The sequence below is a fragment of the Capricornis sumatraensis genome, chromosome 4, assembly GCF_032405125.1.
Source record: "Capricornis sumatraensis isolate serow.1 chromosome 4, serow.2, whole genome shotgun sequence".
NCBI classification, from domain to species: Eukaryota; Metazoa; Chordata; class Mammalia; order Artiodactyla; family Bovidae; genus Capricornis; species Capricornis sumatraensis.
Window position 1 is genome coordinate 100,123,138 of NC_091072.1, and position 14,256 is coordinate 100,137,393.

The 14,256-nt window shown below is 44.6% G+C and overlaps 1 protein-coding gene across 7 annotated transcripts in view; it reads right to left on the minus strand.

Moving 5' to 3' along the window:
• OS9 (OS9 endoplasmic reticulum lectin) overlaps positions 1–13,233 on the minus strand; it is a 35,579-nt gene extending 22,346 nt beyond the window's left edge. For 4 of the 7 annotated variants that reach the window (XM_068972004.1, XM_068972002.1, XM_068972003.1 and 1 more), the window contains exons 1-5: positions 13,071–13,233; positions 12,472–12,648; positions 11,536–11,599; positions 11,329–11,405; positions 11,046–11,144 (exon numbers count right to left, since the gene is read on the minus strand). In XM_068972004.1, coding sequence (XP_068828105.1) covers positions 11,046–11,144; positions 11,329–11,405; positions 11,536–11,599; positions 12,472–12,648; positions 13,071–13,232 — 579 coding nt within the window. In that variant the 5' untranslated portion in view covers position 13,233. The remainder of the gene's footprint in view (positions 1–11,045; positions 11,145–11,328; positions 11,406–11,535; positions 11,600–12,471; positions 12,649–13,070) is intronic. The other 3 variants (XM_068972007.1, XM_068972006.1, XM_068972005.1) reach the window with 3 other exon arrangements.
• Between the last annotated feature and the right edge of the window lie 1,023 nt (positions 13,234–14,256).

Here is a 14,256-nt window from a genome sequence, read left to right on the forward strand (position 1 = left end):
GTCACAGGATGGGAAAAGGTCAGTTTTCATTCCAATCCTAAAGAAGGGCAATGCCAAAGAATGTTCTAACTGCCATACAAATGTGCTCATTTCATATGTTAGCATATGCTCAAAATCCTTCAATCTAGGCTTCAGCAGTATGTGAACCAAGAATTTACAGAAGCATAAGCTGGGTTTTGAAGAGGCAGGGGAACCAGAGATCAAATCGCCAACATTTGCTGGGTCATGGAGAAAGCAAGGGAGTTCCATAAAAATATCTGCTTCAGCTTCAGTGACTACACTAAAGCCTTTCACTGCATGGATCACAACAAAGTGTGGAAAACTCTTAAAGAGATAGGAATACCAGACCACCTTACCTGTCTCCTGAGAAACCTGTATGTGGGTCAAGAAGCAATAGTTAGAACCAGACACAGAACAACTGACTGGGTCTTAATTCAGAAAGGAGTACAAGGCTGTATATTGTCACCTTGCTTATTTAACTTATATGCAGAGTACATCATGCAAAATGCTGAGTTGGATGAATCATAAGCTAGAATCAAGATTGCTTAGTGAAGCAATCCCATTGCTGGGCATACACACCGAGGAAATCAGAATTGAAAGAGACACGTGTACCCCAATGTTCATCGCAGCACTGTTTATAATACCCAGGATGTGGAAACAACCTAGATGTCCATCAGCAGATGAATGGATAAGAAAGCTGTGGTACATATACACAATGGAGTATTACTCAGCCATTAAAAAGAATACATTTGAATCAGCTCTAATGAGGTGGATGAAACTGGAGCCTATTATACAGAGTGAAGTAAGCCAGAAAGAAAAACACCAATACAGTATACTAACACATATATATGGAATTTAGAAAGATGGTAATGATAACCCTGTATGCGAGACAGCAAAAGAGACACAGATGTTTAGAACAGACTTTTGGACTCTGTGGGAGAGAGAGAGGGTGGGATGATTTGGGAGAATGGCACTGAAACATGTGTACTATCAGGTAAGAAACGAATTGCCAGTCTATGTTCGATACAGGATACAGGATGCTTGGAGCTGGTGCACGGGGATGATCCAGAGAGATGATATGGGGTGGGAGGTGGGTTCAGGATTGGGAACTCATGTACACCCGTGGCTGATTCATGTCAATGTATGGCAAAACCAATACAGTATTGTAAAGCAAAATAAAGTAAAAATAAAAATTTAAAAATAAAAGATTGCTGGGTGAAATATCAACAATGTCAGATATGCGGATGACACCACTCTAACAGCAGAAAGTGAACAGGAACTAACGGTGAAATAGGACAGTGAAAAAGCTGGCTTGAAACTCAACATTAAAAAAACTAAGATCATGGCATCCAGTCCCATCACTTCATGGCAAACAGATGGGGGAGAAAATGGAAGCAGTGACAGATTTTACTTTCTTGCACTCCAAAATCACTGTGGACAGTGACTACAGCCATGAAATTAAAAGACGTTTGCTCCTTGGAAGAAAAGCTATGACAAACCTAGACAGTGTCTTAAAAAGCAGAGACATCACTTTGCCAACAAAGGCCTGGATAGTCAAAGCTACGGTTTTTCCAGCAATTATGTATGGATGTGAGAGTTGGACCATAAAGAAGGCTCAACGCCAAAGAATCGATGCTTCTGAATTGTGGTGCTGGAGAAGACTCTTGAGAATCTCTTGGACTGCAAGGAGATCAAACCAGTCAGTCCTAAAGGAAATCAACCCTGAATATTCATTGGAATGACTGTTGCTGAAACTGAAGCTCCAATTCTCTGGCCACCTGATGAGAAGAGCTGACTCACTGGAAAAGACCCTAATGCTGGGAAAGACTGAGGGCAGGAGAAGTGGGCGACAGAGAATGAAGTGGTTGGATGGCAACACCGACTCAATGGACATGAATTTGAGCAAATTCTGGGAGATAGTGAAAGACAGAGAAGCTTGGCGTCCTACAGTCCATGGGGTCACAGAGTCAGACACAGCTTAGTGAAGAAAACAAAATGAAGATGTTAATGAAATAGTAATTAGTGGTAACAATTATTCAACATTGTTAATGTGCTTACTGCTACTGCATTGTACACTTAAAAATTGTTAAAATGGCAACTTTTAATGTTTGTTTTACTATAACTTAAAAAGCAATAATTAAAAATAAATGAAGAATGCCTTTATGTTAAAAAGACATTTAAAAAATGGGCAATGCACCCAATTCACCAGTATCTGCATTCCCAGTAACCTGGTGATTCTAGTAGGTATTTCCCTGGAGAATCTCTTCCCCATTCACAATGCGGTCTACATAAAGGGCAGTAGAGTTGAAATCCAACTGTTCCTCAATAGAGGAATGGAATAAGTAAACAATGAAACACAATGCAGCCATTAAAATCATTGAACTGGATCTCCATGTCACACCACAGAACGGTAAATACCTCCATTAGTGAAAAAGCAGAACTATGCTGATGATAATTTTAAAACACAAAACTATGCATGTTGCCTGTGATATGCGTGAAAGTGAAAGTGAAGTTGCTCAGTCGTGTCTGACTCTTTGCGACCCCATGGACTGTAGCCAATCAGGCTCCTCTGTCCATGGAATTTTCCAGAGCATTGGAGTGGGTTGCCATATCCTTTTCCAGGGGATCTTCCCAACCCAGGGATTGAACCCAGGTCCCCCGCATTGCAGGCAGACACTTTACCATCTGAGCCACCAGGGTAGCACTAATAAAAGTACAAAGCAACCACAGAGATGGTTCTGGTTGTTTCTGGAGACAAGACGAAGAAATGAGATGGTGGGCTTTAACTATATCATTAGCATTTTATTCATCTTATTTAAAAAAAACAGATCTGAAGCAAATATGGCAAAATGTTAAACATCTGTTTAACTTGTCTATGACATTATTTCCTGTATGTCTGAAATGTTTCATAATTAAACATTTTAGTGGGAAAAAATCTCAGAGCTCTCTGAAATCCTATTTAATATAAGTGAGATAGGGATCCAAATTTATTTAATTCCAGATGGCTAACCCACTGTTCCCAAACTCCATAGAAAATGCACTTTTACCAAACTCTGTGCACACTGCTCCTACCTAGGAGGCACCTGGAAGATGGAACTTCACCAGGCCAGCCCTGGAGTGGGGGATTCAGTCAGTCACTAAAGCTATTAACTTGGGGGCCCATCAAAAGCTGAAAATGAGAAGCAGTCAGATAGGAATATCATCAATTTTCTGCCACCAAAACCTCCAGACTCCCCAGAAAATATGTTGTCTTTTTGTTCTAGTTATAGTAATAGTTCCCTACTCAGATCCCAGCCTTGCCCACATTCTGTTCTCATTCCTTCTCCTATACCTCAACCTACCCTCCTTTCTACTAAGTCCACCCAGCATGTAAACCTGCTCCTACCTTAACATGTGAAACAACAAGCACAAAGTCCCACCTTCCCAAGCCCACACCCGTCCCCTTCAAATTCAGACTTCTTCAAAGACTTCCACTTTCTCACCACGGTGCTCAACACCTCAGCTTCACCAGCCCACTGAAACTGCTCTGCAGGAAACCGCCAACGACCTTTGGCACCAAGTCCAACCAAGGACTGGTCAGGGGAGGCTGCAAACAGGGCACTTACCAATCCTCATCTGGCTCCCATCCCTACCATCCAAATTTTTATTTCCATGTTTGTGTGTTGCTTTTATTAAAATAACAATTCCTATGATCGCTCACAAGCAGCTTTTAATTCTTCACTTCCTTGAGGTTCAGATGCAGCCAACACCACGGGCCAGTTCCTCCTCGAGACATGTCCTTTCTATGTTCTGTGTCACCACAGTCTCCTTTCTGGCCCCTTCTTCTCGGCAGAGACTGCTTCTGCCCAGGCTTTCAGTGATGGCTTCCTTGAGCTCTGTTCCACTTTTCTCACAATATCCTGTCTCTTTGGGCGGGATTTCATCCATACTACAGCTTCAATCATAACCAGTAGGTTGATGGCTCCGAATACTCTGGGTTCAATTTAGATCTCTCTCCTGAGCTGTGAACCCAGAGATCCCACAGCCTCCTCATATATATACATGGATGCCTATAGCCACTACAGTCATCCTATTCAAAACCCAAACCAACGTTTTCCTTTACCAAACCTACTGCTCTTCCCACTATACCCATCTTGGGAACGGAAACCACCATCTATTCAATTGCTCAAGCCAGAGACCTGGGACCCCTTGAATCTCTCCAATAATTCAAATGTCTTCATCCCCGGGCCACCTTGTTTTCTCACCTGGATTACTGTGACCACCTCCTCACTGGTCTCCCAATCATTTGATTCACTCCAGCCAGAGAACATCGATTTTCTAGGAATCAGTGAACTAAGATGGACTGGAATGGGTGAATTTAACTCAGATGACCATTATATCTACTACTGTGAGCAGGAATCCCTTAGAAGAAATGGAGTAGCCATCATGGTCAACAAAAGAGTCCAAAATGCAGTACATGGATGCGATCTCAAAAACAACAGAATGATCTCTGTTCGTTTCCAAGGGAAATCATTCAATATCATGGTAATCCATGACTATGCCCCTACCAGTAACACTGAAGAAGCTGAAGTTGAATGGTTCCATAAAGAACTACAAGACCTTCTAGAACTAACACCCCCAAAAGAATGTCTGTATCATATAGGGGACTGGAATGCAAAAGTAGGAAGTCAAGAAAGGAGTAACAGGCAAATTTGTCCTTGGAGTACAGAATGAAGAAGGGGAAAGGCTAATAGAGTTCTGCCAAGAGAACGCACTGGTCATAGCAAACACCCTCTTCCAACAACACAAGAGAAGACTCTACACATGGACATCACCAGATGGTCAACACCGAAATCAGACTGATTATATTCTTTGCAGCCAAAGAAGGAGAAGCTCTATATAGTCAGCAAAAACAAGACCAGGAGCTGACTGTGGCTCAGATCAAGAACTCCGTATTGCCAAAGTCAGACTTAAATTGAAGAAAGTGGGGGAAACCGCTAGACCATTCAGGTATGACCTAAATCAAATCCCTTATGACTATACAGTGGAAGTGAGAAATAGATTTAAGGGGCTAGATCTGATAAGAGTGTCTAATGAAGTATGGACAGAGGTTCATGACACTGTACAGGAGACAGGGATCAAGACCATCCCCAAGAAAACGAAATGCAAAAAAGCAAAATGGCTGTCTGAGGAGGCCTTACAAATAGCTGTGAAAAGAAGAGAAGCCAGAAGCAAAGGAGAAAAGGAAAGATATAAGCATCTGAATGCAGAGTTCCAAAGAATAGCAAGGAGAAATAAGAAAGCCTTCCTCAGCAATCAATGCAAAGAAATAGAGGAAAACAACAGAATGGGAAAGACTAGAGATCTCTTCAAGAAAATTAGAGATACCAAGGGAACATTTCATGCAAAGATGGGCTTGATAAAGGACAGAAATGGTATGGACCTAACAGAAGCAGAAGATATTAAGAATACACAGAAGAACTGTACAAAAAAGATCTTCACGACCCAGATAATCATGATGGTGTGATCACTCACATTCAACTAGAGCCAGATATCCTGGAATGTGAAGTCAAGTGGGTCTTAGGAAGCATCACCAAAAACAAAGCTAGTGGAGGTGATGGAATTCCAGTTGAGCTATTTCAAATCCTAAAAGATGATGCTGTGGAAGTGCTGCACTCAATATGTCAGCAAATTTGGAAAACTCAGCAGTGGCCACAGGACTGGAAAAGGTCAGTTTAGAATGCTCAAACTACCACACAATTGCATTCATCTCACACGCTAGTAAAGTCATGCTCAAAATTCTCCAAGCCAGGCTTCAGCAATATGTGAACCGTGAACTCCCAGATGTTCAAGCTGGTTTTAGAAAAGGCAGAGGAGCCAGAGATCAAATTGCCAACATCTGATGGATCACGGAAAAAGCAAGAGAGTTCCAGAAAAACATCTACTTCTGCTTTATTGATTATGCCAAAGCCTTTGACTGTGTGGATCACACTAAACTGTGGAAGATTCTGAAAGTGATGGGAGTACCAGACCACTTGACCAGACCACTTGACCTGTATGCAGGTCAGGAAGCAACAGTTAGAACTGGACATGGAACAACAGACTGGTTCCAAATCGGGGGAGTACATCAAGGCTGTATATTGTGATCCTGCTTATTTAACTTATATGTAGAGTACATCATGAGAAACACTGGGCTGGATGAAGCACAAGGTGGAATCAAGACTGCCAGGAGAAATATCAATAACATCCAATATGCAGATGACACCACCCTTATGGCAGAAAGCAAAGAAGAACTAAAGAGCCTCTTGATGAAAGTGAAAGAGGAGAGTGAAAAAGTTGGCTTAAAGCTCAATGTTCAGAAAACTCTGATCATGGCATCCAGTCCCATCACTTCATGGCAAATAGATGGGGAAACAGTGGCTGACTTTATTTTTGGGGGCTCCAAAATCACTGCAGACAGTGATTGCAGCCATGAAATTAAAAGACACTTGCTCCTTGGAAGAAAAGTTATGACCAACCTAGACAGCATATTAAAAAGCAGAGATATTACTTTGTCAACAAAGGTCCGTCTAGTCAAGACTATGGTTTTTCCAGTAGTCATGTATGGATGTGAGAGTTGGACTATAAACAAAGCTGAGCACCAAAGAATTGATGCTTTTGAACCGTGGTGTTGGAGAAGACTCTTGAGAGTCTCTTGGACTGCAAGGAGATCCAACCAGTCTGTTCTAAAGAAGATCAGTCCTGGGTGTTCATTGGAGGGACTGATGTTGAAGCTGAAACTCCAATACTTTGGCCACCTGATGTGAAGAGCTGACTCATTTGAAAAGACCCTGATGCTGGGAAAGACTGATGGCAGGACGAGAAGGGGACAACAGAGGATGAGATGGTTGGATGGCATCACCGAGTCAGTGGACATGGGTTTGGGTAGACTCCGGGAGTTGGTGATGGACAGGGAGGCCTGGCATGCTGCAGTTCATGGGGTTGCAAAGAGTCCAACACGACTGAGCGACTGAACTGAACTGAAGCAGAGCGAGCCGTCAAAACCAACAGTGAATTTGTCAGCATCTGCTCAAAAGATCAGGCTGGCAGAAAGTTCATTCGGGTTTTTTCTAGGACAGCTTATGGGAAAACCTGAATGAACTTTTCGGCCAACCCAATACTTCATTGGTTTCCCCTTTTTCAGATTGTCCAAACTCCTCAACACAGGTGCAGAGCTTAGCGTGACGTGACTTGTCCCCTAGCGACTGCCCAGCCTCACCTCCCGTAGTTCCCTCCAGTCAGTGCATAGCTACCAGTCTCTCCCATCTCCAAGCCTTTTGAATTCCATGAACCTTCCACCTGGAACACCCTCTCCTTCCCACTCCTCTACAGTGGCTAGAATAACTCCTCATCCTTCTACTGCCAGTTCAAAGGTCACCTTCCCCAGAGGTCTCCCCTCGACCTGGGTTAGCTCTTTGTGTGTTCCCCTATGAAAAATACCTCACCCATCAGAGAGTCTGCCTGTGTGCTGTGGCTATTTGTATAATGTCTGTCTCCTGACAGCAAAACTAGGTCTCTCAGTCAGCATTTCTTCTCCAGTTGTCTGTCATAGTGCTTGGCACAGGGCACACTGTCAGTAGCTATGAGGAAAATGAAGTCTTTGCCTTCAGTTCTCAGTGTTACTGAACATACAAACAAGTAAAGAAATATATAGAATACAATGAAGTAAGTGCTATAATAGATTATATATGCGTGTGGGTGCTGTGGATTGCTGTCATCTGAATGTCTTTGTCTCCCTAAAATTTGTAGGTTGAAATCCTCATGCCCACTGTGATGGTATCAGGAGAGGGTCCTGTCAGAGATGCTTAGCTCATGAGGTTGGAACCTCACGAATGGGATTAATACTCTTATGAAAGAGACCCCACAGAGCTCCTTTGTGAGGATACAAGAAGTCTGGGACTGGAAGAGGGTCCTCACCCAACCTCACTGGCACCCCAGTCTCAGACTTCAGCTTCCAGAACTTGAGAAATAAATTTCTGATGTTTATAAGCTACCTAGCCTGTGGTAGTTTGTTATAGCAGCCCAAACAGGCTAAGATGTGGATACATGTGGATGCGGATGTACTGATATATGAAGCACTGAAAGAACACAATGAACTTTCTGGGCTAGCCAAGAAAGGTCACAAAAAATACAGTGACATTTGAAATGGTTCATCATTCATTCAGTGAATAATCTCTGGGCATCTACTTGGTGCCAGGCACTGTGGAAGACACTGAGGATACAGCAGAAAATAAGACAGTCAGATATTGTCCCTGACTTCCTGGAGCTTATTCTAGTGGGGATAGACAAAGAAATTAAACCCAAACAACAAGCTAATTTCAGGAAACAACACATGCTTTGAAGAATATAAAACACCACAGGAGTTTACCAGGATGAAGGCCGAAGAGTGTGTGTGTCTGTGTGCCTGTCAGGTCTCCCTGTGGAGGTGTCACAGGGATATATAATCCGAATGAGAGGATGGAGACAGCCATTCAGAGATCTCTAGGCAGAGGAAACAGACCCAGTGGCTCAAAAGACAGGAAGAGGGACTTCCCTGGTGGTCCAGTGATAAGACTCTGTGCTCCCAATGCTGGGGGCCTGGGTTCAGTCCCTGGTTGGGAAAACTAGATCCCACATGCCCCAACTAAGTTCCAGTGCAGCCAAATAAACAAACAGTTCTTAAAAAACAAACAACAACAACAAAAAATCAAAGGGCAGGAAGAAGAGCAGTGGGACAGAAATGCAGTAAGATTTTATATATCTAACCCAGACCCTGTCCTGGAGTTCCAGAATTAGAGAGCCAACTACCAACTGACCATCACCACTGGGAGATCTGCTAGGCATTTTGAACTTCATATGTCCAACACCAGCCCACTTTACTCCTCCACACCCGTTCCCTCCCACTTAACTAAATGACAATTCCATTTTTCCAGCTGCTCAAGCTAAAGGCCCTGGAATCATTGTGGACTCCCCGTCACATCCAATCCTTCAACAAATCTTATTGGCTCTATCTTCAAAATCTGCTTCAAAAGCAGCAGAATCTGGCTGCTTTCCCCCTTCTCTACTGCTACCACCCCAGTCTGCTCTGAAGTATTTGGGTCTTATCATTTATGCCAGGCAGAATTATTGAAGGCTTTCCAGAACTCGGACACTTGCTCAGAGTGGTGTGTTAGAGCCAACTCGGGCCAGTTCACAAGAGCCAAGTGGTAAGTTTTCAGGAATGTTGCACTATGATTGACGTCATAGTGAAAGCATGAATTTGGCCATGGTGGGGATATTTATACCATGGATATTGGCAGACATTACACCTGGGCTCCCCCCTCCCCGACCCCACCCTACCTGGGCGATGCTAGTGTCCCACACTTACCACCACACAACTGCATGTGCAAATTTGTATTGCATAAAGAGAACTCTTGTGTCCTGGCTCTCTACAGGCATATATGTTTGTGAATACACATTAGATCACCTGAGGAACTTGGCCTACCAGACAGCTGCCTGCCTGAATTCCTTTAAGTACCACGACATCAGGAAACTTTGTTAAGAGGCTGTTGGAGATGACGTAGGTGAGAGATGAAGGTATGAAGCATATGAGAGAAGAGGACAGCTATGAGAGAAATGCAGAAGTAGAATGAAGGAGCTTTGTTATCGACTCTGATTCCTTTCCTCTACATCGCTTCTCAGCTTTGTAATCACAGGCTCATTTTTGTGATTCTTTAACCTCTGCCTTCCTCTCCCGCCTCCAGTCCATGAGGGTAGGGGCTGCCCACCACTGCATCTCCAGAGCAGAGCCCAGTACCGACTCCAGCACGACCTCACTACAGAGTCAGTAAGTGAAGAAAGGAGGACAAAGTGAAGAAGAGTCAGTAATGAAACTCAGGTGTCCAGCTTAGGGGACAGAAAGGAGAAACACAGATAAAAGTGTGGTTGGTTGGTGGGAATGGAAATTGATACAACTTCTATGGAGAACAGTGTACATGTGTGCTAATGCGCTTCAGTCGTGTCCGACTCTTTGTGACCCCATGAACTGTAGCCCACTAGGCTCCTCTATCTATGGAATTCTCCAGGCAAGAATACTGGACTGGGTTGCCATATCCTCCTCCAGGGGATCTTCCCAACCCAGGGATGGAATCCAAATCTCTTACATCTCCTTCATCGGCAGACAGGCTCTTTACCACTAGCGCCACCTGGGAAGCCCAGAGAAAAGTAGAGCTTCCTTAAAAAACTAAAGCTACCATATGATGCACCAATCCCACCACTGGGTATACACCCTGAGAAAACCATAATTCAAAAAGACATATGCACTCCAGTGTTCAGTGCAGCACTATTTACAATAGGCAGGACATGGAAGCAGCCTCAACGTTCATCAACAGAAGAGACAAAGATGTGGTACATATATACAGTGGGGTATTAGCCATAAAAAGGAATGAAACTGGGTCATTTGCAGTGATGTGGATGAACCTAGATTCTGTTATATAGAGTGAAGTCAGAAAGAGAAAAACAAATACCATATATTAATGTGTCTATACAGAATCTATAAAATGGTACTGATGAACCTATTTGCAGGGCAGGAATAGAGATGCAGACACAGAGAATGGACTTCTGGGCACAGTGGGGTAAGGTGTAGGTGGGATGAATTAACCGAGTAGCACTGACATGTATGCACTGCCATGTGTAAAGCAGGTAGCTGGCAGGAAGCTCCTGTACAGCGCAGGGAGAGCAGCTCGGGGCTATGCGCTCATCTAGAGGAGTGGGGTATGGGGGCGGGGACAGAGGAGGCTCAAGAGTGGGAGCATATACGTACACATAGAGCTGTGTCACGTTGTAGAGCAGAACCTAATACAACGTTGTAATGCAATTATACACCAATTTTAAAAAAATAGAAGTGCCTGTGAAAATTGAGGCAGTGACGCAAAGCTGGAAATATGAGTCTTAAACTTAGGGTCTAGGGCCTGGTAGACACTCTTGACTATACCACACAACCCTGCCCTCTTCCCTTAGACTCTGAGTTGTCACTGTCAGACTGTCAACGTCCCTCTCCCAAGACTCACCCGAACTTCAGCCTCCCGGGGCCTCCCGTTGAGGTCACACTTGGACCCGTTGCCATAGGTCTGGCTGTGGTAGCGTTTCAGGCGATGCTGCTTGGAGGCCTGGGGAGGACATCAGGCATGAGGCAGGGGTGTGAGAAAGACAGCAAGGAGGAAGAAAAAGAGCACTCGCTCCTAAGACGAAGCCCAGAGAAGCACGTCAGTTAATCCTGACCCTCCCCTTCTCGACAGAGCTCTCAGTCTGCAGCCCAGACCCCTTTCTCTCCCAGTCCTGCACCCCTGCCACCTTTGCTGTTTCATCATCCCAGTCGAAGGCCGATTGGTAGTAGCCAAGATAGAGGACTTCACCTTTGATCTCTGAATCTGCAAGAGAGAGCACAGTGAAGCATCGTTACCCTGTTCTCAGAGGACTGGGAGGGAAGGGAACTGGGGAGGTAGGTCACCTTCCATGACAGGTTTCTGAGGGCTTAGGGAAAACATAGGTGGAACTCACCTTCCATATGGTACTGCTGGATGTGGCGTCCATAACAGAATTCATATGTCCACCAGTCCTTGGTCTGACAATAAAAGAAAAAAGAACTGTCAGGGGGATGGAATGCAGACATCTCTTCTCGGAAACCAAAATCTCTCCTGGCCTCAAAACACATAACCACTGATTTACTTCTCATCTCCTCCTTATTCTTAATCCTCCAGATTCTTGGTGAGGAGGGCTCTTTGTCTTCTGTAACTTGGAGAGAGATTTCTACAGCCTAGTTGGGTTATTACTCTCCTCTTTCTAAATATTAAAAAAATTTTTTTTTCTTTGTAAATTTTTTTTAATCCTTCTTTGTTGTCTATAAAGATAAGAAATCATGATATCCTTGAAGCACTCAGACCAGGGAAACATGGAATATCAAAGTATTAATTGATCTTCCTTGTACTGTTTTAGTTACTGTGGATACAGCTGTGAACAAGACAAATTCTCTGATTTCACAGACTTACATTCTAGTACTAGGATTCAGACCAAAAATAAACAAACTGATAATTCAGTTAATAATTTCAGGTCATGAAAAGTGCCATGATGAAAATAAAACAGGACACTGGGCAGAGAGTGACAGGGAAAGGGGTGACTTAACCAGGAAAGTTTCTCTACGGGAGTACCCCTACTGCCTCAGCCTGACCCCTTTAAGCACCTCAATATTAGCTTAATCTTTATTCTGAGATTTTCTATCCTAACACTCCTCTATAATCAGCAAAGTTTCATCATTGGTTACAGGATTCTTTGCTTTTTTCCTGTCTGTACAATATGCCTGCTCCTTCAATAGCCTTCTTAACACCTACAGATACTCTGATCACTCCTCATTCACAGACACACTGTGAATAGATAACTAGTTCCCAAATAGATAACTAGTTTCCATGCCCTCCTTCCCTCTATCCCAGTTCCTTTCACCTTCAGCAGGCAGGGAGCATCTTTCATCGGGCTCAACAACTCAGGGATCCCAGGCCCTTGGTAAGCAGGTGCCTCCTCCTCCCTTTCACGCTGGAAGTGAATAGCTCCAGCTGGCAGGCGACATTCATAGCGCTGCTTGTACTTAGAGGAGACAATCACCACGTCCGAAGCTTGGCTCTGGGAAAGAAGTGGGGGTCGGGGGACAGGGAGGCAAAGAGAGGTTTGGGATCAGGGAGAACAACGAGATCCCTCTTCACATAATGGGGAGGAGTCCAGTCAAGACAGAGTGAGCCACAAGTCCTCCAGCGGTGTTCAGCGGGTGAGGGGAGAGGGCACTCCCACTTTTTCACAGGGGAGGAGTCTGGGTGTTTCAATAGGGAACTGGGACCTGAAGTTGACAGAGGGAAGCTCCACCCCTCCCAGTCCCTGGCCCCAAGGGAACGGGTCTTTGACTACGATCTTCAGGAGTCCTCATAAAACCGCTGCTTACTCTTCCCGATTTTCCTTAGGCTTCCGCCACAGACTCCACAGCTGCCCTTTTTCCTCTACCTTCTCCTTCCCTTTCTGCCCAGGACCCTTGCCCCTTTACGCCTCCTCACCTGGCCTCCCATGACAGGCAACGGCAGTATCTCGATCCCATAACGCATCTCACTCAGCTCCTCCAGGTTCAGGCTCCCGACCCCGCCGGTCAGACTTGCGGGTAACAGGAGCCCCAGAAGTAGCAGTCCCAACAGACTGGACAGCAGCGTTTCCGCCGCCATCTTTCGTTCCCCTTCTAATCCAGAACAACTCCTTCCGCCCTAAACCTGGCGGCGGCCTCATCCCGCCCATAACGCCCCAAGGTCTTATTGGCGAAACTTTCTGTCCCTCTCACGTGCCCTATTCCCATTTGTCAACGTAGCTCTAAAGCCCACGAGGAGGTGTATCATGACAATTAGCAAAATCACTCGCTACGCGTGATTGGTTGAAGAGGCCAACCAATCACCAATGATATCGGACCCCCTCCTCCCCCTCCCAGTTCCAGGGAGGCGCGGTCTACACGCCGGGCCCAGTTAAGCAGTTTTTTGTGTGTGTTTTTTTCTTTTCTGTTCTAGCCCAGCTGTTGTACGCATTTCTGATTGCTTTTTAAGTCATTTTTTGTATTGTGTCTGGCCGCCGCCAAGCGGATCTTTGAGGTGGATGGGTGCGTGCACACAATACTCTTGAAAGCTACTTAATACTTGTTACAGAACAATTATTGTATAGTAGCATTCCTCTTTTCATTTTACATACATATTTAGGTGATCTGGTAATTTGTGTCGAAACCTTTCTGGACGATCCTGCAGTTGTCTTCCAATAAAAATAGTCGTGTCCGACTCCAGGCTCCTCCGTCCATGGGATTCTCCAGGCAAGAATACTGGAGTGGGTTGCCGACCCAGGGATCGGAATCGAACCCAGGTCTCCCACATTGCAGGCAGACACTTTAACCTCTGAGCCACCAGGGAAGCCCCCAAAGAAATAATGGGAACTTCCAGTTGAAAACTGGGAGCTGGACAGCTGCGAGTGACAAACGTAGGTATTGTCTTCCAGGCCACATAGGAACAAAGGGAAAGGAGACAGCAGCAACATTTCAGAAGCTAGAAAGCAAATGGAGGAATGGGAACTGATTAAGTAATCCTGAGAAATTGATTCCTAAACAAACATAAACAAGATCATGACTATATCTTTGGAAAAACTTATCTGGAGACTCTGTCCCGCCCAACAGAGAAATCCCCAAAGATATTTTCATCAGGGTTCTCTTAAAGA